Source organism: Gallus gallus, chromosome 2 (assembly GCF_016699485.2).
Source record: "Gallus gallus isolate bGalGal1 chromosome 2, bGalGal1.mat.broiler.GRCg7b, whole genome shotgun sequence".
Classification (NCBI taxonomy): Eukaryota; Metazoa; Chordata; class Aves; order Galliformes; family Phasianidae; genus Gallus; species Gallus gallus.
In genome coordinates this window covers 107,697,274-107,723,315 of record NC_052533.1, presented here as the reverse complement: position 1 = coordinate 107,723,315, position 26,042 = coordinate 107,697,274, and the positions used below count along the sequence as shown (strand labels likewise).

Below are 26,042 nucleotides of genomic sequence, written 5' to 3'. Positions count from 1 at the left end.
AGGCTTGTTCAGCCTGGAGAAGACAAGGCTGTGAGTCGACTTCATTGCAGCCTTCCAGTATTTACAACAGGATTATAAACAGGAGGGGAATCAATTTTTACAAGGGTAAACAGTCACAGGACAAGGAAGAATGGTTTCAAGCTAAAGGAGGGAAGGTTTAGATTAGATGTCAGCGGGAAAGAGTGGTGAGGTGCTGGAACAGGCTGCCCAGAGAGGTTGTGGATGCCCCATTCCTGGAGGTGTTCAAGACCAGGTTGGATGGGGCCCTGAGCAGCCTGGTCTAGTACCACACCTGGAGGTTGGTGGGCCTGCCTGTGACAGGGGGTTGGAACTTGGAAGGGATCCCAAGGATCATCATCTCAAGGTATTCTATGATTTCACTGAAAAAAACAAGGTACATTATAGAACTAACATAAAGACTGAGTGTACACAAAGTTGTTAAGAAGTATATACCATATAGCTTGAAAAAGATGAAGGTGAAAGAAAACTGATTTTCATATCAGTTAACCCTTATCAACCCTTTACAGAATGGGTTGTTAAGCACTGGAATAGGCTCCCCAGGGAGGTGGTTGAGTCACCATCCCTGGATGCGTTTAAAAGCCATTTGGATGTGGTGCTCAGGGTCATGATTTAGCGGAGGGTTGTTAGAGTTAGGGTAGTATGGTTAGGTTGTGGTTGGACAAGATGATCTTTAAGGTCTTTTCCAACGTGAGTGATTCTATGATTCTGTGATTCTATTTAGTCACTGAGATTTCAGGTTTGACACTACCCTAGTCTGCATTGCCATTGATCTGTCCAAAGAATTAAGACCAAAATGTACAATATGTTATTTAGTTAACACCTACACACATGGAACAGCAGAGAAGCACACACTTCAGCAACCATCTAAATAGCTTCCCTTGCTAACTATGGTTTCTTTTAAATTGGGTTTAGAAAATGTTCTAAACATTTTTCATCAAAACAGGCTAGCAAGCATCTCCTAAAAGTTACACAAATACCCAACTTCCCCAAATTCCCAGGAAAAGGCATAAGGTATAAGGACAGCATAAGGAAATTAAGTTGCTCACGTATGGCCTCACTTTCCTTCTGTCTTTGATATTACTGCTCCTGTAAGCTACATAATGAGCTATTTTAGGTCAATAACTGAGCATAAAATTATACATTTTGGTTAGTTTCCTGAAAGCTTGACAAAATGACCCAGCTCACAAGGATCTCAGATAAGCAGAAGCAAACACTCAGATGTAAGATACACTTTAATGGAGCTCAGGTATTCTGGAAGCTTATTTTCCCTTTAAGATTGCACATACAATTATCTGAAAATACTAGCACAATAGACATCATGGAGCAGATCACTTCTATGTTCTTCAGTAGAGATCCTTTTAAAAAGCTTCCCTGAAATTCACATGTTCATTCCTCTGGTCCCATCTTAACCTGACAAACTTACAGCAAATGAATGTTTTGCAGCATGAGACTTCCACAGCCAGGCTGGAACAGGCTCTGAGCAACCTGATCTATCTGCAGGTGTTCCTTTTCATTTGCAGGGGAGTTGGACCAGATGACCTTTAAAGGTCCCTTTCAACTCTTAAGAAATCTGTGACTCTATGAAGAGTTTTTGATGGGCACACGGAGCCTCACAAAGCAAAGCCTGGTGCCTCACATCTCCTTTCCCCAAATAAAGTCACGTACTTGATTTATCTTACACTTCTCCAAACTTTACCAGTAGGCTTCTCACAATCATTATCGTATGTTTCCCCAGAGCCTTAAATCCACCATTTCTCAGAAGCCTTGCTTTGATCACAAAACTCCTGAGTTGCAGATTATCTCTGGAAGAAGAGCATATAATCAACCAAATGGGCCTTAGCATTTTTTTCTGCTCACCTGCTGTTGCCTTCCCATGCAGCTGAGCTCAGCTGCTCACTGCCAGCAGAGGTCCCCCCTCCCACTCTTGCACTGATTGGACTCCTCAATTAGCTGCACTGGCACACTCATTTAGGAAAAAGCTATTCTTCCTGTAATAAAACCAAATCCACCCAGTTAATCAACTGAATTGACTCAGGAAGGAAGATAACAGGTGCCTTCCTTTGCAAAACCCTGGGTGCGGGGATGAGCAGACTGGCAAATCGAGCTTCACATCCAAGAGCACAGGAAATGACAAGTTCCTAGAAAATAACCCCTCAGGACTGTTGTGTTTTATTGCATCTCTTCACTCAGTCGTCAGTGCTCACTGGTTCTCCCCACTACCCACAGCAAGTGACAGGCTCTCCACACCAACCTCCCATCAGTGCTACGAGCAGGCAGCAAACACTGCTCTGCAGTTAAATAAGAGTCAAAATGTCTACAGGGAGAACGTACAAAAAAACACCACCACCTACTGAGATTCCAATTCATTTAAAAACCTCCTAGAAAAAGATGGTATAAGTTAATTGAAACTAGAGCAAAGATTTGTTTCCTTTCAGAATGTTATTCAGTTCTACAACATTCGGGTTGGAGACACAAGAAATGATTTTATACATGAAATAGTGGGTTCATTTTAGTAAGAACACTTCTATATTTAAAGGTGCCTGGTTCACATTCACAGACAAGTTTTATTCCTTTATTTCATTTTGTTCACAGGAAGCACACAAAATCTTTCTTCATATGCAATCCTGTATTTAAGAACTGGAAAACAACTCCCTGCCCATATTTCCAAAGAAATGCTCTGATTCATCAACTGATACCAGAGAGGCAGAGCTGGGCAACAACTCAATCATGAATGTTTAATGGCTAGGGGCAGCACAGCTATTTGTATGTGAAAATACAGCTGCCTTCATCACGATTACAAATGAAACAAAAGCAACCTTCCCCGACTGCTTTCCAGTTCATCTTCAAAGCTTAACTCGCTGCAGATTTTACTGACAAGTACATCCTGACCCTCCAACACTGTACACATGAACTGTCAAGTTGCATTTACCAGGTTTTCACAGAGCTGAAGGAAACACTTCACTTAAAAACAAACAAACAAAACACAAACGCACAATAACACTCGTGGTCATACATACCAATTAATCATGAAACTGGACTACAGCAGCTGATGCCTATTGGAAATTAGTGGAACTAACAAAGAAGTTAAATACCTTGGAACAATGAAAAAAGAACAAGAAGCAGAACTAGTAAAGACAAGGACTGCCCCAAAAGTAATGCCTCCTATTTTACGATGTTGGCAGTACAACAGTAGAGGTTGAACCTTCCTGCCAATATCCTATAACATTTTGTTGCTTTGTGACAGACGGCAGCAGAGGAGTAGCCTGACAGAGTGGAGTCTAATGGAAACGTGTATAGAGCAAAAGTATGGAACTGAATTCCTCCATGAGGAAAAAATGGCAACCACTGACACTCATCAATGCTTGCTGAATGTTTCTGGAGACCAAACAGCGGATGTTGGCACAGTGATGCGGTGGGTGGTGCATTTCAGCAGTGGTGACAATGATGTGGAAGACAATCCATGTTCCAGACAGCCATACAGATTTTTATGAGCATGGCATGCAGGCTCCTGTTTATCAATAGTGAAAATACAGAGCTAATGCTGGTGATCACGTTGAAAAACAGTGTTTCGTAGCTGAGAATTTGCTCTGTCAAACAGTGTTATTGTGCTCTTTGCATGTGTTGTTGGAAATCAACTATTTGATTTCCAGGTATTCCTGGTTGGTATTCCAGGTTGAGGTATTCCTTTTGGAGTGACCTATGTAAATACTAGGAAAAGTCTACTTCCATACATGAGCTACTTTTGTAATTGGTGGAAGAAAGAAATAGGGGACAAATTAGAAAAAAAACTTGCATTTGTGCCCTATCCAAAAGCTACACAATCTGGAAAAAAAGTCAGAAAAAAGAAAAGGAATAGAAAAGGAATCTTCAGCACCCTTTAGCAGGACCAGTAACTTTTACTGCTGCAATCAAAGAGGAAAGGCTGGAAAAACATGTTGCTGCTACTGTGTCAATACACAGTTTCACAGCTGCTAATGCCAGATCACCCCTACTGGTATATATTAATAAGCATTAAAAAGACACCAAACTGCACTTTGGTCAAGTTTGACAGCACAGACTGGCTACATTAAATCACATTTTTTAATAACTCAAGCTGACAGACTCCTTTTGTGGTCATATAAATCAGTTTAAATGCAAGTGGGCTGCGTTGATATAACCATGTCCATAGAAACGTATTTTTAATTGCTTTAAAAATGCATTAAATCTGCTTTAATTGAACATTTTGTTTTAAAATCGCAAAACACGAAATCCTTCAGCGCTTCCTGCGTAATTTCAATTGTATTGATTAATTTCTTGGATGCTTACGAGAAGAAGTATGTTCTGGATGTCACTGTGCAGCTGTCTGCTACTTGCTTCTATCTGCAGCTGAAGGTAAATTATGCATCTCCACTGTTCCACAGCACACAGAAGTGATTTTAAATACTGAAAGCAACACACTTTAGACTAAGGAATTAACAAAACAGAATGCACAAAACTGAAAAATAAGACCCAGAATATTCAATTGCACCTGGGAGCCCAAACCCTCTGCGCATCAGTTGACTCTTGGGACCAGCCGTGCAACAGACAGGAGGTTGATAATGTGCACTCCCCTCTTCTCCTTGGCCCTTACAGAGGGGAGCCATGAGCTTAATTTTTCATAGACTGACTCACAGCCTTATGTGTGAGATTGTCTGTTATACTGAAAACTATGTATTACAATATCCATCCAGTTTTTCTTAAAACCTTCCACACCTCTTGGCTTCAATCATGCCTGAAAGCTACAGTGACAGCACAAGCCGTGTACCACAGTACATACCAACAGCACATGCACAAGAGCAGCTGTAAAATCCAATCTTCCTGTGTTCTTCCAATAACAAGTTGTATCAGTAAATTACACATTAGCACAGCTAGGATACTGTTCAGGATGTCATTCTTTTCGACTGACGCAGCCACGTCAGGAAAACTGCAGCATAAACAATTGAATGTATGGATTATCTTCAGCCCACTGACTTCCAGCTAACAAAAACTACAGTGCACGTAGAACTTAGTAATAAAAAACAACAAAACCAAGCCAAAAACACTCTCAAATTCCATTTAACAGCTTCAGGCCGGTAAAAAAATAGCTATTTTCTGGCATCCCAGGAGATGGGATAGATGTCAGCTTTGCAAAGTTTAACCTGTATTATAATTTCTCCTGAGGCACAGATTAAAAATAAAAAATTATGAAGAGAAACACAGAGAAAACAACAGGTACCTTTCAGGTACCTTTCAACCTGAGCGATTCGTGAGAAGTCTTACTCTGAAGAGAAGGTAGATGAAAGCTGAAATACCCTACTGACAAAAAATGAAGTTAGAAAGACATCGCAACAATCAAACCCTCAGGTGGGCCCTGAATGGGTGATGGACAAATCAAAAGAGGGGCAAGAAGGCTGTGTGCATGTGGAATGCTAACCACCTGCTCTGCCTGCAAAACACAGCCTTGTGCAATTGTATTCTGTAGGACATACTCTTCTCTGAAAAAAAAAAAACCAAAAAACATTAAAAAAAACCAACGTGATCTATACTCATGTTTGCCTGTTATCACATCACACTCTTGCCCTAAGTGAAATATTCAGTGAATACACAGGGAAAAAATGGCTGACTTGCTGCTAGGAACCTAATATCAAGAAGTATTTCCAAGCTTAAGTTAATTACATTGTAATTATTATCAGAAGTCGATCACAGTAACCTGGCTCCAAAACCCAACAGCGTAAGATGCATATTAATTAAGGTGGGCATTGCTACCACTCTCAGTGGAATGCAGCGATTCCATAGAGAACTTTTTATTTTAATCAAAAATATAACTACACACATACCAGAAGCACTGATTCCAATAGCCAGGTAACAAACATGATTACTGCTCAAAGCAAACATCCAATCTCAGTAAAAAGCAGTGTTTTGCTTCCCAGTAGCTATGAAAGCCTCCAGTTGCTGCTCTAGAACACTCTGTCTGGAAGCCAACACAACCAAAACCTCAAAATCCCATATACCAACCCTGTTCATAAAGATGCATTTACCATACGCTATTTTTCACTATTTTCCTTTAGCTCGTATGTCTCCAAAGCAACTCAATTCATGCAACAGAATATCCTGCTTTAACAGTTCTGAGTTTAAATGGTGAAATGAAAGCATTTAGCAACAGCATGGACAATATACACTGACCAGGATGGTGAATAAACTAAGTCATTCTAGCATGTATGGATGAAACACCCATACAACGCAAACATATTTTCCACAACGAGGATCCAGCCATCACTGATTTCACCATATAAAAGCAAACGGCTGCCTTCCTGTCAATAACAATGACACGACAAAAGGAATTATTAAAGCCACACAGAAAACAGAGAGCTATTAAGCACTTTGTGCTTCCAAAATGAGTCACAGGCAACCCCTCAAAACAGCAGCAATCCTGAGTGCTTCTTCTCCACCTTGCTCAAGTCCCAAGGATGCACTGTAATAGACCAATTTATCAGCGTCTCATCACTGCTGTCTGCAATGGGCCAGGCTATAAATGACAGGCATTCAGATCTGCCAGCTCATCACGACTAACACAGCTAAGATTACCTGCGGAAAGCATTTAGAAACACGCAGACTTAAAGAAACAAACAAGTTGCTCTCTGTAACTGCCTGAAGGGAGGTTGTAGTGAGCTGGGGGTCAGCCTCTTCTCTCGGGTGACTAGTGATAGGACTAGAGGGAATGGCTTCAAGCTGCACCAGGGAAGTCAAGGCTGGATGTTAGGAAATACTACTTCTCTGAAAGGGTGGTCAGGCTGAATGGGCTGCCCAGAGAGGTGGTGGAGTCACCGAGCCTGGTGGTGTTCAAAGAGCGTTTGGATGTTGTGTTAAGGGACATGGTTTAGCGGGAACCATTGGTGAAGGGCGAATGGTTGGACTGGATGATCCTGTGGGTCTTTTCCAACCTTAGCGGTTCTATGATACTATGATTCTATACATGTGGAATTAACAGATGACCAAAGATTAACTTGAGAAATTAATATGAAGAGAAACGTAGCAGGTAAATTTGTACTGCTCAAGTACACAGATGTACACTATCTGATATGTATAGAGCAAATGGCCATCTATTCAATGTAGCGAATGCTTTTCTTGAAGTTATAGCCAGTCATGTTACAATGTTAAGCAAAAGTAAAGGGCCATCTTACAAGCATCAGCTACAGAAATTGCTTGCACCCAGCACAACTGACATACGAACAATTTGTCCTCTTTACAGGACAAATTAAGGATATACAAAAATACAATGATGCATTCCACTCCATAGGAACTCTGCAGCTGGTTCTTTTGCCTTTCATAATAATTAAAATCTGTAAAAACTTGAAAACTTGCAGACATTTAGGCTGGGAAATTTCAAGAAGGAGGTTCAACACGAACTGCACTGAAGTTTCTCAGTTTTCAAAAATCAAGTTCTAGTATGCATTTCATCAATTGCTTTGCTTTGTTTTTCCTTCTATGAAAACACTTCACTTAGCAAACAACACTTCCCAGAAGGAACCAATAAACAAAACAGAGTGAAAGCTATAAACCTTCATCTCCAAACCTATGCTTTGGATAATGCTATCTAAAGCAATATTTACCTTCAAAATTACATTGGTAGTGCTTTTTATTTATTTACTTCAATGGAGAAGAGAAGGCTCCAAGGTCACCTGAGAGCGGCCTTTCAGTACCTGAAGGGGCACTACAGGAAAGAATGGGATGGACTCTTTAGCAGGGTCTGTGGTAGCAGAATAAGGGGAAATGGCTTCAAAGGTGAAAGAGGGGAGATTTAGGTTAGGTATAGGGAAAAGCCTTCTACAGTGAGGGTGGTGAGGCACTCTCACAGGTTGCCCAGAGTGGTGGTGGATGCTTGGAGACTTTCAAAGTGAGGCTGGACCAGGCTCTGAGCAACCTGATGTAGCTGTGGATGTTCCTGTTCACTGCAGGGGAGTTGGACTGGATGACCTTCAAAAGTCCCTTCCAACTCCAAGGATTCTATGATTCTATTCCATGAAATTTTACGTTGTTGGTATCTTAATAGACATAGAACTAAAGGAAAGTTGCACAAGAATTTCCTTTATATTTTAATCTAGCTATAGCAGTAAATATTCTCTAGGAAGTTAACAGTAAGAAGGCAGATAACGAGAAAAGGAAGTTAACAGTAAGAAGGCAGATAACGAGAAATCATGTTCATACAACAGAAGCTTCAGTTATTTATTGCAACAAAGCACACATATCTGGGCCACAGACAAAAGGGTCTAGAAGGGCACAGGGGGATTTATACCTTCCACGTGATGCACAAACCCTGGTGTTTAGAAATAAGGAGTCATTTCATTGATGATTGATGTACAGAAGCAGATTTTTCCCCTTTCAGTTTCGTAACATTAAGATCATTAGTTATTTGCTAACAGTAATGATAAAAAATGATAAATTCTAAACAGAACCATGTAGGTATATTCACCTATTTGTGGGGTTTTTTTTTTCTTTTGGTAGTGATTCTAGTTGGACTGTGTTAAAATTGGCAGTGAACACATCTTGACCTCCTCCAGCTCATGCTTTGGAGTCAGTTGCAACAGGCAGCAAAACAGGTCTTCAAAGTAAAACAGAACTTACTTTATACTTGCTTGTTATGGGGCAGGCAGACTACTAAGAGAGAGAAGGCTGCAAACAGAACTACAGTCGGAAGTACAGACATGTGCTCCCACTTCCAAGGCTGAGCCCACCTCACATCTGATGGAATCCTACCTCTTATTTACCTTTCACATGCATTTTCCCAGCTGCACTCAGAAAAATCCAGAATATAGTATACACCAAGAACAGTGATGGACAGCCTCACAAGAAAGAAGAGGTGGTAACATCAGTTCACCTTACCAGGACCCAGTTTATATTCCATTAAGAAAGCAGTAGGAAGTGTATTTAGACATCAGAAAATCATAGCAAAGCTTTCAATATATGAAGAATAATAAAGTTTATTTAGCATGGGCGTTGAGAGGGAAGGAAGTAAGTTTTACATTAGTATTTGGGACTTCATAAACATATCTGATTAACAAAAGCATGTTATAATGGCTTAAACCACAAATCTTGATGCTGGAATAAGAGCTCTCAGCACATTGGAACTGCAGAAGCAGCATCCATTTATTCAGAATGTTTCAGTTGCTGCTGGTTTCACACTAAGAATGATGAGGCCTTGGACCTGACTGCTCCAGCACAGTGAGCATTACAAATGTGTAAATATATAACAAAAAGTCTGTAGAATTTTAGGTTTTATTGATTATGGTTTGAAGTGTGAGAAATCACTAGCAGAACAAACATCTCCATTACCAAAGCATCTTCACCTGAGGTGCCCTCTCCTTTTCTCTTAGCCTGCCTCCCAGGTAACCAGAAATAAGTGAGCTATCTGTTCCTGGTAATTTTGAGTTCTACCAATTCTGTTCAATAATTCACCTAATAACTTACTCAAGGCAGCCTCAAGGACAGGACTCTTACTGTGACGGTCAGCATCCACCAGGAAAATATTACCTGTTTAGCTTTTATTGACCTCTCCCCTTCTCTACTCCTCCCAGCCACCCCCTCCTCCTTACTTACTCACCTTTCTCAGAAGAGCTGCAGGCAAGAGGGAGGCAAGGCAGCCATTAGCTGCCTGAATCATCAGAGCAGCTTCACCTCTGACCAGCATCTACTGAGAAATGACTTCTCACCAATCCCAGTAAGCTTTCCCATTCTGCACCATTTCACTTTATCAGGGTTCACTCCTCAGTGAAACCTCTATTCCCCATTTCCTTGCAGTCTACCTTCAGAGTGAACTTCAGTGTCCTGATCTTTTCATGTAGCAGCCATACCCTAAATTTGCCAAAGCTGTGCAAGGCTAAGAGCCATCACATGTACATCAGCAAGCAGGAACACACAGATAGGTAATACTAGATACATTCACACTCAGAATATAGTCCAGATCTTAGAGAAGCTCTAACACAACTCAACTTTGTTAGCGAGGTTGTAGCAACAGTAAAGAGTTTGTTTCAGCCTACCTTTGTATTTTTACACAGCTATGACCACCAGTTGCTGGCATGCAATTGCTAATACTGTTCTTAAAATACTCTGATGAAGAGGATTGCTCCACTTCAGATTCATTTGCTTTTAGACTACAAAACTAGGCACAAAGAAGCTCTTTGGTGCACAAATAAATAACCCCAAACCTCGAGAAGCTCTCACACCACAGGTTTTAAGTGATTAAAATATCTCCAATGAAGTTCTTACAACAATAGAAAATTAGAATACTAAAGCACTCGACTACACTGCAGTCCTATGTAGAAACTGATGTAAACTGCTTAAAACTCACTCATTTTACGAATTTGCATCAACATCAGTGGTATAAATGTATTAATTTAGAAGCTATCTAAATACAAGCTTTCTGTGCTAAACACCACCACTGTGAACTCAAGAGCTTGGCTGCATCCAACGCTGCGTGTGCACTGGTGCCTAACTGTAACAAACCCACACCAGAATGAAACAGTTACGTTGCTACAGGAGCTCACCTGTTGCCCCAGTTAGGTTTGCTTTGGAGAAAGGTGGAAAACCATGGTCACTTAGGATTTAAAAATTGACTCTGAAGAGGCAACTATTGAACGAAATGCAATGATTTGATTATCATAGAATCACAGAATGGCCTGAGTTGAAAAGGACCACAGTGATCATCTAGTTTCAACCCCTCTGCTATGCGCAGGGCCCCATAGGTCTCAGTTTGTGACGTGGTAAGATTATGAAAAATGAGACACTGTGATGCTTATCAAATTAAGGATTTTAATGCTATTCCCATTTTGTACCAAACAACCCAAGACAGGAGGCTAGAAAAGAACATTCAGAAACAATACCCATCACTTTAAAACCCACCAGCACTATTAATTCCTAATTATTAGGTCTATAGGATGAAGATTTTATCAAAGAAATGCTCCCCATTTCTCTCCTCAGAAGTTCAAAATAAAAGTAAAAAAACACCCTTCCTTAGTACAAATAAGCCCACTATTCAAAACGTTAAGCTATATAAAAGTACAAAAGACTAAATGAGAGTTACAACAGCAAATAGACTCCATTTTTTAAACTTTCATCTTAAAGCTAAGCTTACATTGGCAGAGGGGAAAAAGGATTTCAAATACACACTTTTAAAGCTATCTTTTCAAGGAAAGATGGCATAAAAATCGTTACAGATAAAGGCAGACTAGAGGAACCCAGCAGAGGCCAAAATCCCTTACCATGAAATGACTTTCACAGGGTCTGCTTTAATAGCAGGAATACAATGTGTGACCCAGATAACAAGAGCAGCAGCGAGGATTTAGTTTAGCAAAGCTGTAAAGCTGTCTAAAACGGGTTATAAGTCATTGACTAGCAAACACTTTTTCTAAGACCTGCATAAAGGTCCTTTGCAACATGACTCAGCACTCACAGCACAAAACATAAAGATCTTTTATCTATGGAAAACAGCCTGATCCGGGATTATTTTGTCAGTTGTACACCTAAGGACAGAACCAGGAAGCACTCCATTCACCACGTATTTAGTAGTGAGAACTGTCATCAAATTCTTCTCCTATTTTAACTTCGTGATAATTGTGTTTCAGTCTGCCATTTTCTCCACACCAGGTTTCAAAGGTTCAAATTACCTTATATTTACATGACAGTATGTTCCACTTCAGGGAGAAAACGCATACACTTTGTACCTCGAAAAAAAGTTTTAAGTAAGATGAGTAACACCGGACACTAAGACTATACTGATAGCCTCAATAGAGCACACTGTTTTTATATGAACTGCAAGAAATGTTTAGTATTTACTCAAGCACATTTCAAATTCACGTAGCTACCCAGTTATGAACAGCCGCAGATGAAATGAAAGGAGGTGATTCTTTTTAAGCAGTTACTGAGCCTAAGTGCTAGAAGCTATTTTCCTGACTTTTTTTTCCCCTAATACAGTTGAAGCTACTGATTCTTCTGAAATAAAGGATTAATGTAGAGCTCTGAGGTTTTAGGTTTCCACTGAAGGTTCCATTTGTTTCCAAATGCTAACTACAAGTGATCTTCAGTCACGTACTCGACGCGCCAGACCTACTTGAAAAGGTTGTATAGTGAAAGCTCATCTAATTCAGAACCAGCCTGACAGCTTGACAACCTTAAGCTTCTGTAGCGATGTACTGATTTTATTCAAAATATTGTTTGTATTACATCTCATTAGTGCCTTCCAAATGTCAAACAAAGAAAAACATTCTTTTGGGCAAAGCAGCATATAGCAAAACCCTTCTGAGTACAGCTTAAAATGGCTGTGAATGCCTTCTCTGGCTGCATCTTGTCTTAACACAACCCATGCTGAGGCTCCCACCAGCCAGCTGAGACAGCAAGGCAACAAAACCTATGCGACATGAGAGCTGAAGCTGATTTGCTACTTGAGATGAAGTTTTGGCCAGGATAAAGTACAAGCCATTGTCTAGGAAAACACATGCAAAAGTAAATGGAGAGAGAGGAGGGAGAGTCTGTCAACAGTTGAACAGTTTCACAGCACGTACTCATGGTGCTTTTGGAAAAATCTTCAGAAAAGCAAAACACACAAAGTAATGAATGTGTATATGTACCTCATCTCCACCGATTACTCATGAGGTTTGGCAATTCTGTTCCCACACATTAGAAGCCTTCTCATGTGAGAAGCTTTAGATTTATAATATAGACAATCTGTCTCCAAATACTGAAAGATAAATATTCCTGAAATGGTGTGCCTTGCCTCTTCATCCAGGCTAGTATTCTCTAGGACTGTATGCAACAATTTAAGTAATGGGCTTCCATACTAAACTTCATAACACCCCTGAATGTCAAACAAATTCTTAACTAAGTGGCCTGCTCTGTAATGCTCTAAGGAAGGTGCTTAGCCTCTGAGCATATTCTTACATAGCCACCGTGGATGTATGTTGGAGCCTACATTTAAAGACCAAACTGTAAAATACCAGCACCAAAGAGAGGAGTACGGTAAGGGCAAAGCTCTGAGAAGAAACCAAGTGTCCTGCCTATGTGTGTCACAGTCAGAAAGTACTGATGGTCTATATATAGTTCAGAAGCCGTTTGCAAGCAATATTCTTTTCAATCCAGCTGAAGCACATACGAATTAATTTGCGGCTTGCCACGACATTTCAAAGCAGGCAGAACAATTCCAGTTTCCTTGTGCATAGGACAGGATGGAAAAACGCCCCACGCAGAGTGATGCCACACAGAGTACAGCATTCTACTTTTGTTTCCTATGATTACTTACAGCTTCAAGAGTCCTCTGCTTTACAGAGCTACATTCTAAACACAAGAACAAACATTTATGAGGACTGTAAAATTCTGAACTGCTATTAAGTGACTTCTTGAATAAATCCAGGGTAAGTGATTAATAATGTCACGGAGGTATAATAAAGAAAGGAAGGAGTAATAAATCCTTGAAGGTAAAACATATTAGGAGAACTGTTTCTCCCATAAGGAAGAGGAAGGAAATGGATATCCAAATAGTTCAAAGGAAAGTAGAAACCCAGCCTGGTCAATTTTAATACACAAGTTTTCTAGATACAAAGCTTAAATTGTACCATTTCTCATATGAAAAAAAAAAAAAAAGTCTTCAAAACATTACTTCAACACCCCACTAGTGGACAAATTCATTTATTATTCCTTTAGGGGGCTCTTAATATCTAGCAGTCTTCAAACAAGGTATGATAGTTCACTCATCTCTATCCTACTAAGCACAGAACAGGCAGACATCAGTTTGATCTTGAGCAGAGCAAAGTTATAAAAAACCTAAAGGAAAGTGATGTGAAATTACCCCACGTTGTGGAATCATCTTCAATGGAAGATTTTTAGGGAAAGCAGCTTTACAAACAGAACAAAAAAACACACACAAACCACCCTATCACCAGGAAAGCTATTGCCAGTGTTGCTTCACAGCCTGAGGAGTCAGATCATTTCCAGCCCTTCATTTTCAGAATCAGCTTCCTTACAGCTGCACTCGCATACATTTAGACTTGCTTTTACTGGATCCAAAAGTTTAGATAGAAGTAAGCACCTAACTTAAGAAAACGAGGCACTGACACTGAGCACAGCATCATTCCTATTCAGAATCAATCATACCTAAATTTAGAAAGAAAATTATCCTCACATAGGTAACACAAGTCACACAAAGTAGCCAATTCATCCTTAAAGATTAGACTATTAAGCGAGTAGAAACCAGAAGTGTGGATTTTACACAAACAATATTTCTTCGGGATCTAGCTGTGCTTCTTTGAAGTCATTTAGCACACTTTGCAAAGAGGTTGTTTGTGCCTACATTTAAGAAAAAACTGTGAAACTCACCTATAATTTCTAACCATAGATCAGCTGATTTATTTCTTTCTTTATTTATTTAACCTAAGCCAGATTTCAGGAAACCAAAGGGAGTTTTTACTGACTTAGTCCTATCCTAAGGCAAGCTATATTAAATCCGCAGTTGAAGAGCAAGGAGCTGGAAGACTTCAGCAATCCAGTTTTAGACACGGTGGTCTTGATCTCATCTTGAAATGCAAAAATTAAGTCCTGATTAACTCCTTCAAATTATGCCATTGACCAGTTTCTTTTTCTACAGTTACATATGAGATTTTAAATGGCATGCTTTGGTAAATCATTTTTTTTTAAACCTGAAGCCATGTTTGGTCACATCTCGTGCTCTGCATTCTCAAGATATCACAAAATGAATCTCCAGCTACACCGCTTGGAATTGGTACAGCTCATCAACAACAACTGCTCTTCTTTTTGAAAAAAAATTGATTTGTTCTCCCCCATTTCCCCAGCTGTACCCACACAAACAACTCAGGTCCAGCTACAAGCAGCAGCTGTCATATTGTAAGATGAATCCAAATGCATCTTAGAAATGGCAGCCACTAAGATATTAAATATTGACATGTAAAGTTAGTTAATATAGATGATTTCTAAAAGCAAGTAAGACATTTCACAGCTACACAGTGCTGACATACACATTTTCTTCAGCACACGCTAAAGAAAAGCTATTTTCAAATTATATTATTGGTCCTTCAAAGGCATTATTATTATTATTGTTCAAAGAATTAGCAATCTCATTAAAGGAATTTCTGGAATAAAACTGAGACGGTTGACTTTAGTAAGTTTTGCTGGTTTTCCTTGGTGCTAGAACTTCATAACTGGATTTCACACAACCAAAACATTCATTTTTCTGAAATAAATAAGGATGAAGTTGAACATCAGAGCAAGAGCAGATGAAATTCACACAGATAGAGGTAAATCTCAAGTCTATAATCAATCAATCCCTCCTCTCTTCCACAGAAGAGAGCTTAACACAGCTTCCTGCTAAGAGTTGGTCTGCATGAAATCTTAACATTTCTGTCTACTACAGGGAAAAGAACAACGACAACAAAAAAATCCTATCTCCAATCTGTGAATATGTAAATAAAGAGCCAACAGCATTTTACCCACTGCAATATGCATTTTGCTCCAGTAGCTATGACTAAATAGCCCAAGTACTTCTGTTAAAGAGGGTCTGCATGCTTTGTTTTACTAAAATGACTTTGTTGCTCGGGACAGATGCATGCATAATTCTGTACATTTTCCATTTCTTGTGAACTTTATGTGTGGCTGTATTTCTGAGACAAAAACTACTGCACTATTCAGTTGCACTAAACAAAGTATACAGAAGCTTTTAAAGTACCACATGTAAGACTATGAAGGACATTTATAACAGTAAAACCATGGGAATTTTGTTTAAAAATTATTGCTTTTTATGTAGTCAGATACACTGTAAGAAGAAAACAGCTTTTTTTGATATACAAAATTTTGCTAACAGATATTCTACAATAGCCAGACTGAATGTACTGATATGCAAAATGCCAATACTCAAAGCACATGCTCTAAAACAACTTTATTTCCTGTACATACCAGGAAATCCCATGTCAGAGCCCAGACGCAAGCAGAAGTCTTTGGAAGTTATTTCATAGTAAAACCATTAATAATTTTTTTTTAAACTTCAACATCAGTTATTATGCTAATTCAGTTTAAAAAAAAATGCAGTAATCCATAGCTGAGTAAATACTGAACTTTCTCTAATATATCTATTCCAACTCAGCCTAACATGGGTAATAATATTTCTTTCTTGGACCGCTCTTTGCACTTGCAAGAGCTGCTCTACGTCCACTTCGTTGTAATCCTTCCAAATTAGACTCTGTGCATCCCACATCTCCAAAGTAACATTACTAAGTGGAGAGAATGTTCTCCTACCACAAAAAACACTCTCCTTGCAGAATCAACAGTAAGGAATCAAAAATAAGACATTTTTTTTTCCCTGCCTTGTTATAGTCTCAGTCCTTTGATGAGCCAGTGGATTGGGAACAGAAATGAATCGGCCTGGCCAGTGTCCACCCTAGAGTGAGCATGGAGGTCAATTTATTCCTCTGTTCTGAGCTCTGTCAATCCCATTTACATCTTATAAGCTCTCAGGAATGAGAAAAGAGTGAAAGAGGCCCTGCAGCTCGCACCTTTTTACAGCAGAAAAAGATCCTATTTATCAAGTCCTTCATGAAACAAAAAATGGTATAACTATGCTTCTTAAATTTTTCTATTAATGACTCAAAGAAATATTCTTGTCTATTCATTTATTTACCTGCTACCATGACATTCCACTCAACAGATTCTATACTCGTTACTGATACAGGATTCATTCTCTCCTGCTCCCAAGTTACACCTCGCAGCTCTTTGCCTTTCCATTTGCCCACATGATAAACTGGCTGCCCAATGAAAGAGAACAAGATGCTTCACTCCTTATCCCCAGCACACTGCAGTCACCAATCAACTGCAGTACTTTTCCTCCAATGCACAACACTGGCCAGACCTCTGTCCCCTTGCAATGAGAGCAAAAAGACACCACCTTCACTTTGGAAAAATGCTATGCCACAACTGCTGTATGCAGCAGATGGAACAGCAGTACAGATCCTTGCTACAAGCCCTTTTCCTGCAGCATTTTTTTTTTTTTTTACCAGGGCTGGCAACATCCCCTCCATTCTCTATACGCACACACATCCACCCCTTCCTGCCTCTTAGCAGTCTTCTCTTCTCCACCCCACCACGCTGATTCCCAGAATCGGGGTACTTTCTCACCCCACTGACGACGTAAGCCAGGCTCTCACGGCGGCGTCGCAGCCCTACAGACAGGAGGGACCGTCCCCGGGGCTGAGCCCAGCCCAGCGGTCCTGCCGCTTCCCTTTCTCCCCATCGGAAGAGACCTCCACCCCGCTCCACTCGCTCCTGCTATTGACAGCTCGCCCCGTCCCAGAGAAAGGAGATTTGGCCGGCCCTCATGTGGCATCCCCACCCCCGGGCACAACACCCAACTCCCCACCGCAGCCCCAGGCCCGCCGAGCCCCCTCACAGACCTGTAGAGCCAGCCATCTTGTCCAAACCCCCCCGCGCCGGGCCGGGCCTGCACGCCACGCGCGTCACTTCCGCCAGGCGTACTACGTCACTTCCTGCACGGTGACCGGCTGCTCCGAGGGGCGGACGAGCGGGCAAATATAGGGGGCGGGGTGAGAGGTGTGGCGGCGCGGAGGGGCGGGGCCTGGCGGTGAGGGAAGGGGGTCTCCGAGCGTACAGGGAGCCAAGCACAAACACTGAGGCTACTGTCTGTGCATATACATAAACGTTGCATCTCCTCAAGCTGTCAGTTCTGCCATTGATTTCTACTTCTTTTTTTACAAAGCTGCTATTTCTGACCAGATTTCCCTAACGGGAATAAGCAGCGCTTTCAGAGCTTACAGTGACAGGATTAGAAGTGAGCTTTCCAAGTACAGCAAACAGTATGAACACACACGTACACGAAGTCACAACGGTTAGGTTTTTCTCCTTTATTATAACATGACTGTAGAAAATACCATGGCCTGCAATGGAAGAAAATACGACGTGGACTGTCCTCCTCATTTTTCTGATCAAGACTCAGCCCATTTGTTTTTCTGAAGGATTTGCTTTTTCAGGTGGCCCTACGCTAACAGTCAATAATACACCTGTGTGTCTTCTCAGACATGATGCAAATAGGGCAGTAAGTTTACCAACCCAAAGCAACTTGCTCTCAGTAACTCTAGAAGCACACAAAGGGCTCTGCAGTCCATCAGCATCTACACCTGGTGACTTGATATAGCACACATGGTTACTGGCAACAAATTATTTCAATGCTAATTGCAACTGCTGGAAATAAAGAAAAAACAGGCTGCAGGAGGAAGAAATGGCATAAGTTTGCCAGCAGAGAGTTGTACCCTTATGCTGAGTGGCTCTAACAGCTGCCCTATTTCACTCTTCAAATGTTGACCTAAGTTTATTGGGATAAAATGTATTATTTTATTTTTGCAGCATTGAATTTAAAAGTAAAAATAAAAATAAAAAGCCTGATACCTAGAAGCTGAACAAGTTCAAATGTATAAGAAGTTCCTTTTACTCCAAGCTCTCAAGCATTTACAGGTAGTAGTAGTGAAGTCACTTCTCATCCTCAAAAGGAGAGCTCCTCTTTGAAATACAACTTCAACTCATGCAGGGAGGTGGTGGATGCCCCATTCTTGGAGACATTCAAGATCAGACTGAACTAAACTTAGCAGCCTGATCTAGCTGTAGATATCTCTGTTCAGTGCCAGGGAGTTGTACGGGATTGCCTATAAGGGTCCCTTCCAACTCAAACAATTCTATGATTCTATGCTTAGAACTTGATTGATGGCTAATGGTAACCATTAGAACAAAAGCCTTTTATAAACTTCATAGTCAAATACCACATAACATATCTTATAAGAAAACTTAGACCTGGGTGCTCAACTCAGAAAATTAATTGTACTACAATCATGTTGTGAAATAAACTTATTTATACCATGTAGATTTTTGCACGCAGCTTCTACAGACAACTCTCTTGCTCTACAGACAGTCTCCAGAATTGCCACAGTAATGGTCCCCAGGCTCCATCCCATCCCCAAGGATGACTGTTTAAGTAAAATTTAGAACAAAGTCTGGAGAAAAGACAAATAAAGAATAATATTTCCCCTTTTCTCAGTCTACAGCAAGCACAGACATATGATAACTGTGTCTTAGAGCGCGTCAACTGCAAATGTTATTTTTAACTGAATGAAGAATTAACTTGTGTAACTTTAAGTGACATAATATAGAGGACAGAAATCTGTATGAGTGGCAATAAAAACACCGATCAAACAAAGCTCAATTCCCTCATTTATTTACACTGTGTAATATGTAATATGTAAATACAATTACTGATGCAGAAAGTGCAAATACTCCCACGAGTAGTGCTTTGGGGAGCTAGGACCCTTAGCCTCTCTATTCAGCCTGTTCTTCAAAAGCCAACATGTCTAAAAAGTAAGGACACGGAACACCACACGGGCTAAGAAAAAGCTGTTACTTCTAGTCATAACGCAGTGATTTTACAAGCTCTAACAGACACCAAAGCTCCATTATGGGGAGCTGTACATAAATATAATGGGCAGTGATTAGTCTGGAGAATTTAGTTAGATGCCACCATTCTACAGGTGACTGCAGACTGCACCTGCCTCACTGAATTTTCTCATTTCATTGTACAGGTTGTGTCTGATTAGCTGAGAAGAGCAACGTTGCGCATCCTCTTTAAAAGTAGAAGCAGCATCAGGTATTACACAATCATGGCAACATAGCAAACTCAGAAGCAATAATAATCATATAGAAAACTACTACAGAATCTTATTCCAAGCAAATGTACATGTAAATCATTACCTGAGCTCAGAAAGGACTCCTGAAGATCATAACACTTTTCTCTCCAGTGAACCTCATTTGAACTACAATGATCTACCAGCTTTAAAGTTACAATGCATCTTTTTGCTCCACTATGTAGAGAATATAAGACAAACAAGCAAATTCTGTTTCTGTTCCATCCATCAAGAAGTTAAGTTCTTTCTTCTCTTGTCTCTTGAACATCCATGCAGCACAGTACCTCCCCCTTCCTTAAATTGAAACCCAATTCATAATTTTGTTTCTATATTTTCATTCATTTCAGTATGCGTACTCCCAAGATTCTGATTGCACAAACTGTCTATATTTACAGGAAAGTTTTGCTCTGTTTCCTCATGCTTCCTCAAGCTTGGAGTACAAGCAGTGAAACGGCTGGAGTACAAGCAGCGAGTCAGAAAATCACATCAGAATTAAAAATATCTCAAAATGACATAAAATGTGCAGCATAGTTTTACAGAGAAAATATCCATGGTATTGCACAGATGTGAAGCTTCAAAAGGAAAGGACATAATCTTGCTAGGAGAAACAACATATGGAACAGCGTAGCTCATTTATCAAGGTACATTAAAAATCCCTAATTTATTGTTCTCTGTAATTTGTTCATGTCGTTTACCACTGTATTAAATTGTCAGTGTTTTGTTCTTTCCAATAAGGATTGTATTCCCCCTCAAACACAAAAGGAAGCCATACCATTAGGAAAAGCAAAACCAAAATCCTGAAAGCAACACGTGAACGTGTTCGGTTTACAATTCACCCAAAGTCTTTCACATTTATTTTTTCTCACGTAGAGGTACAAACAGGGAACGTTTTCACCACTTTTTATTTCACGATGGATAAACAGTGAAAACAAACACTGGAGAATGCGGGCATCGATCCCGCTACCTCTCGCATGCTAAGCGAGCGCTCTACCATTTGAGCTAATTCCCCACCTGAAAAAAAAATTTCCGAACTAGACTTACATACTGTAAAGTTACTGATAGCTGCAATGCAACCGCTTTTGATTATAAATTCATTGTTTCTTGCTGAGTCATTCCTTCTGCTTACCAACAACCAACTGCAACACGCAGCTGGAATCGCGATACGTCACTGAGCATGTATACTGCCAGAATAATCTTATTCATCTCTTTCGTAACACAAGCCTTTGTTATTCAGCTGTTTTCACGTATGATGGTCTCCAAAAGAGCAGCCTACGTAAAAGGAAGTAAATGCATTATTAAAAAACAACAACAATAACCAACTTTATTGAAAAAATGTTCCAAATTCAACAAGGAAGCTCAAGATTTTTCCAGTTTTCAAGGCATACACATGAAAAGCCTGGTCCAGAAAATGTTTAGTGAGTGATAAGTACTATATGCCTGATGGACACATTTTTATACTCATGGCTTATATGTACATATTTATTTTTATCTCACAAAGTAAGGAAAAATAAGTAAGCAGACTGAAGGACGGTATTTTCATGTTCCCAGAGCTCTTCCTTTTGCTAACAGGCTGTCACAGCTTACAAAATAAATCCACATTTTCAACAGAGAGAAAAAATATCTGGTTTTGCCCCACTCTTGACACCTTCCCTTCCCCTCCTCCAGCATCCTTTTGGAAGGTCTGGCTTCTCTGGGGTGCCATGGTCAAATGAAATTAAAACTCTTAATAATTCTCATTTACTACTTACTACTGTGCCAAAAGCACCTTATTACTATATACCTCCTTATTTTCTGCAATAGCAGAAATCTCCTGAGTATCTTTCTGAAAGTTAAGCTCGCTTCTGTACATAAAATGGTGCACTCAGCAATAGAATTGAGACTACATTTCTCTGCAGGGTGAGAAAAAATCATAAACGTTCCCTGATTTGGCATGGTAGTGTACATTTGCACACTTGCCCTATGTATTGTTGCACGTACATCTAAATTACATAGTACATAACCACCACAAGGTGATATCCTTTTGCTTGAACTTAAACTATTCCACTTGCAGAGGAAAGAAGATTGCTTTTGTGCTGTGTTAGCATTACAGCAGGCAATCCCTTTTTTTACAAAGTGCTTCTCACTCCATAAGAATATGACAACAGAACAGAAGTTGTTACTCACCCGCCAAGTCTAAGTCAGGCTAAGGGGAAATGAAATCAGAGTGTGAATGGAAGTCAGATTGCCACCCGGCTGGTTTCTATCTGGCCTAGCTGGTTTTCATGTTGTCCTACTGGCTGCTGCTGCTGCTGAATGGGCTGGTTTATGTACATTGCACTTACATGATGGATGGCTTGGAGCTACCATAAATATGCATTCAGCTGTTTCTAGAGCTGGATTTTTTGACAAGTAGCAACACAGAGCAGGAATAATTGAACCCACTCTCTTTAGCAGTACAGCAGTATTAACTTGGTGCTTGAAAAGCTGTAATGTTGACTTCCAATCGATTTCCTAATTGTGCCAACCACAAGAAAATATTACATGGAACTAACAATAATGATATTTAGTAAAGATGTACTAAGTTGTCAACCTCTACCATCACGAGCAGTGCAAGTGAGAGCAGGAAGCAGAAATAAGGCTGTTGTAGATTTATAGCTGTTTGTAAATATAAGCTGTATTAGTCCATCCACAGTTAAATATAGGCTTTAGGGAGTGAATGCTTGTGTGTCATTTTTTGAAAGTTTGCAGAATGCTTTAGGATTAAAACCAGCATGAAAGGGATGCACTTGTGAAGAGAAGAGATAGCTTTGCCTTATAAATAAGTAATTCTTCTATGGCAGCTGCTACAACAGGCACAGAAGGTTCTCCTTATTTTCTGCACTCAGAACTCTAGGGGGGAAACATAATAGCTTTCTGTACCTCAAAAAGTCCTCTTTCCTTCTGAAAGTTAATTAAAATAATTAATCAACTACTGTGAACACAAAGCTTGAGCAGGCCCTTAGAAGGCATTATTGGCTGCACAAAATGGTCAAATCAGACTGCAGTTAAAGAAGTGGAGCATTTGGATAGTTAAGAGGAAAGCTACACAATACATCTGTATTTCTCACCTGGGAAAGCTTTTCACTGGTAGCTGCAACTGTGATATCAAATCCTAGAGAGGTGAGACGTGTTTTTCATGTGACCTTATTTATGCAAATTCAGCCACCATCTGAGCCTAGGAGTACCCGAGTATTTGATCATCTGCAGGAATTTAGAATGAGGTAGCTCACCAACAATAACTACTGCATGGTAAATAATGGTCAATCATTTTTAGCAGTGATGACAAAGTGCATATTTAGATCAGGCATTCCTGAGTTAATTCCTGGTTGGGTAGTACTATTCTAAGGTAAAGGAGAAAAACAAAGCTGCTATCTTTATCTTTTGAAAAGATAAATCTTTGCTCATAGCAAGTCGTTTAGAGATGGTTACTATCAATTCAAACGCTGCCATAATCTTAATTGACTGGTAAACAGCTCAAAGCCTGCACTAATCTTGTTTAAGTGCTGTTATTAATGGTAAGGTCTAAGAACATTAAAGTTTTTTCAGAACCTTTTCCTCATTTGAGAAGCACTGAAGTATCTGTAATTTTACTAATATGGGACCATGTTAATGATCCATTAATCTTAATAACTAATGGGAGCACTCCTGATGACAGAAAGTCATCAGCTTTTGAGAAAAATGTCTCAGCCTTTGCTTGAAGAAAATTCTGAATAATTCCAATTGTTTTCCTCCACTTTGTTTTGGGAAATACATTTAGTGATATGCTAAATGGGGAAGAAAGTAACAGATAAATATACAAATTCAAGTATTTTAGGGTTGTGCTCTCAAGTGCCATCAACCATCAGGAATGTGGTTGTGAAGTAACAACAGCATCCGCCTTAAACACAGAGCAACACACATTAGTTTGAATTCCATTTTCCAGCCTCCAGCCTGAATGCCACGCCTAAAAAAATGCATGGATATGACCCTAGTTATGAATCTACATACTGAAAAAGGCATTTTTGTTTATTGAAATGTAAATACACTGGCAGGCAAGGCTGTGCTTTTGAAGATTCACCTACCACCCTAGTGAGAAGACCAAGGCCACGTACAATGCCAGGCCTCTCCTCCCAGCTGTCTGATCATGTCACATGAGGGAAAAAAGAAGAAAAAAGAGAGGAACTGGGACATCGGAGGGAAGCTGAAGGGGGAGCACGCACTTCCACAGAAGGTTCCAGCATTGGGCGGAGCCCTGCTCCCCTGTGAGGTCAGGAGGAGGAGCGGCCTTGGCTTTGCTGCCTGGTGGTTGGTGTCAGCCTGAGAAGTGGACGAAGGAGAGTAGGTGGAGGGGTTTGTTTATGGTCTTTCTGTGTTATCAGGTCGTGTGGTTGTGGTGTTAGCGTGAGTCTGGGTTTTGCAGGTTCAGGGGTGTGGGCTGATAAGGAGGAGATGCAGCCCTAAGAGATCTGCTGGGGTGTACTGTGGAGGGGAGGGGGAGGTGGAGTAAGCCCTTCTGTGGCTTTGTGCTGTGGTACTGCTGTGCCTTGGGCTTCACCCCTTCTGGGATTGCTTCCAATGCCTGCTACGATGCCAGTCTCACATTGTATTAGTAAAAATGGAATAGCTGTAGTTTGCATTCCCTTCTGATGCCGCTCAGCCAAAGGTCACTCAGTGTATCTCTGAGAACAAGAAGTAGAAGGATCGAATCAGGGGACAACATGGGTTGAAAAACTCACTGAGTTTAGTGCTATCTTAAGCTGACTGCCTTTTATTTCGGGTTGGTTGTGATGTTTTTGTGTCAGACACCTGTTTTGAGTACGGATAGCTTCGTCCACGAATACATCTTTTCCACTGACACCTCTGGTTTCTCTGTTCTGATTTTAAAAGGACTGTTCAGTGGCATGCAAATTGACTAAAGATAAGTTCTTGTGTTTTCATGTGTACCTAAGTAATTAGCTGCTATATGCTGAATAGCACTGAGTTTTGTGTATCTTACAGCCTCTGATCTTCGTTCTAATCATTTCCTTATCCAGTTCTTTTGGACTTTTTCTCTTTTGTTCAGTTGGATGAGATCATTCTGCTTAAAACTACTTCATTAATCTAGAGAAATTGTCATTTACTGAGAAGTACGTAGTTCTATTCCTTAGTAAAATCCACAGGAGGGAGCTCAAGATACAGCAATCCTAATATATTTTTGTTTCTCTGACTGATGTATCAAGCAACAGGTTGGGGCGTTAGGCCGTGAAGTCTGCAGTCCCTGTTTGTGAGGTCAGAAATAGCCCGTAGGTGCATCTGATTTGGAAGCAGGCTGAGCAGGAGCTATAAATGTCAGTGTGTGTTGCATCCTTCCAGTAAATCCTGTTGCATTTTTGCATGGTGAGGCAGTTACTAAATGTGTTTCTCATGTGAGAACGTGGCAAATAGAATTAAGCTGTGATCACTGGCAAACTTCTTTTTTGAATCTGAGAGGCATGGTTTTGTGATATCAGCACCATACCACAGTATGTAAGATGTAGTTGAAGTCTAGCCTGCCATTTTCTCCTTGGAGAACACAGAAACTATATGTATAGGCAAGGTGTTAAGTGAAGCAGTATTTTCTGCTGTATTTCTGCTTAAACTGAACTCAGTAGCTGCTATTGGACACTGACTGTGTGAAAGATGGGAGCAAGCTTAGGGATATTTGTGATGCTTTGTAGTCTTACTGAAGGTTGAGCTCCTACTCCCTTGCTCCAGAGCAGCCTCATCCTCTGCTGTAGTACCAGCAAAGGAAATTAAGTCTGACTTGGATTAAATAGAAGGTTTCATAAAGCAGAGTAATTTTAAAAAAATATTTTCAATATAGGGTCAGTATCTTATTGGTTAATGCATCTGTTAATACAATGCTGTCACTCTCTGTTGTATATAATCTTCTCAGATAAAGTAGTACAGAAGATGTACTGGACTCTTCACAGTGCTCAGCTGATATTTTTGAATGAAATTTAAAGCAGAAACCAGATGTGTTAAAATGTGTCAGAGAAATTGAAGCCATTGTAAAAAGGTTTTCTCTAAATTCCAGAACAAGTTTCTATTCAAGAGGGAATAGAGGAAGAAAATAGGATAAGAAATTTTGGGGTTGATCAGCAGGGTACGATTGTGCTGTGAAAGGTAAAATGTCATTCTTCAGAATGTTAAAGACTATGTAAAAATAAGGAAAATGAGATCATAAATATGCATTAAATGTTAAAATGCCTGGTAAAAAGACTTTGAAAAAGCACAAAAGAGCATGAAAATGATATTTTGTCTTAAGGTTGCCTG

The 26,042-nt window shown here is 40.1% G+C and overlaps 1 protein-coding gene, 3 long non-coding RNA genes and 1 other non-coding gene across 12 annotated transcripts in view; 2 read left to right on the top strand and 3 right to left on the bottom strand.

The window, feature by feature from the left end:
- UBE2V2 (ubiquitin conjugating enzyme E2 V2) overlaps window positions 1–17,502 on the bottom strand; it is a 34,743-nt gene extending 17,241 nt beyond the window's left edge. For 3 of the 6 annotated variants that reach the window (NM_001396688.1, NM_001031018.2, NM_001396687.1), the window contains exon 1: window positions 17,460–17,502. In NM_001396688.1, coding sequence (NP_001383617.1) covers window positions 17,460–17,475 — 16 coding nt within the window. In that variant the 5' untranslated portion in view covers window positions 17,476–17,502. Of the gene's footprint in view, window positions 1–1,878; window positions 2,010–16,690; window positions 16,822–17,459 lie in introns of all 6 variants that reach the window. The other 3 variants (XM_015282591.4, XM_046925289.1, NM_001397334.1) reach the window with 2 other exon arrangements.
- A 4-nt stretch (window positions 17,503–17,506) lies between these two features.
- Window positions 17,507–20,455, top strand: LOC124417694. Of its 2 annotated transcripts, none has more exons than XR_006937030.1 (3): window positions 17,507–17,609; window positions 19,650–19,714; window positions 20,147–20,455. It is a non-coding gene; the product is annotated as an uncharacterized LOC124417694 (long non-coding RNA). The 2 variants fall into 2 exon arrangements; XR_006937031.1 differs by having other exon boundaries at window positions 17,507–17,616.
- Window positions 20,456–20,542: 87 nt separating this feature from the next.
- Window positions 20,543–23,994, bottom strand: LOC121109887. Of its 2 annotated transcripts, none has more exons than XR_006937028.1 (2): window positions 21,915–23,994; window positions 20,543–21,020 (listed from the first exon to the last, which is right to left on the bottom strand). It is a non-coding gene; the product is annotated as an uncharacterized LOC121109887 (long non-coding RNA). The 2 variants fall into 2 exon arrangements; XR_005857676.2 differs by having other exon boundaries at window positions 22,838–23,994.
- TRNAA-AGC lies at window positions 20,688–20,760 on the bottom strand. Its single transcript has one exon. It is a non-coding gene; the product is annotated as a tRNA-Ala (tRNA).
- A 51-nt stretch (window positions 23,995–24,045) lies between the features above and the next one.
- LOC124417695 overlaps window positions 24,046–26,042 on the top strand; it is a 16,359-nt gene continuing 14,362 nt past the window's right edge. Inside the window, exon 1 of the long non-coding RNA XR_006937032.1 lies at window positions 24,046–24,086. This is a non-coding gene — a long non-coding RNA (uncharacterized LOC124417695). The remainder of the gene's footprint in view (window positions 24,087–26,042) is intronic.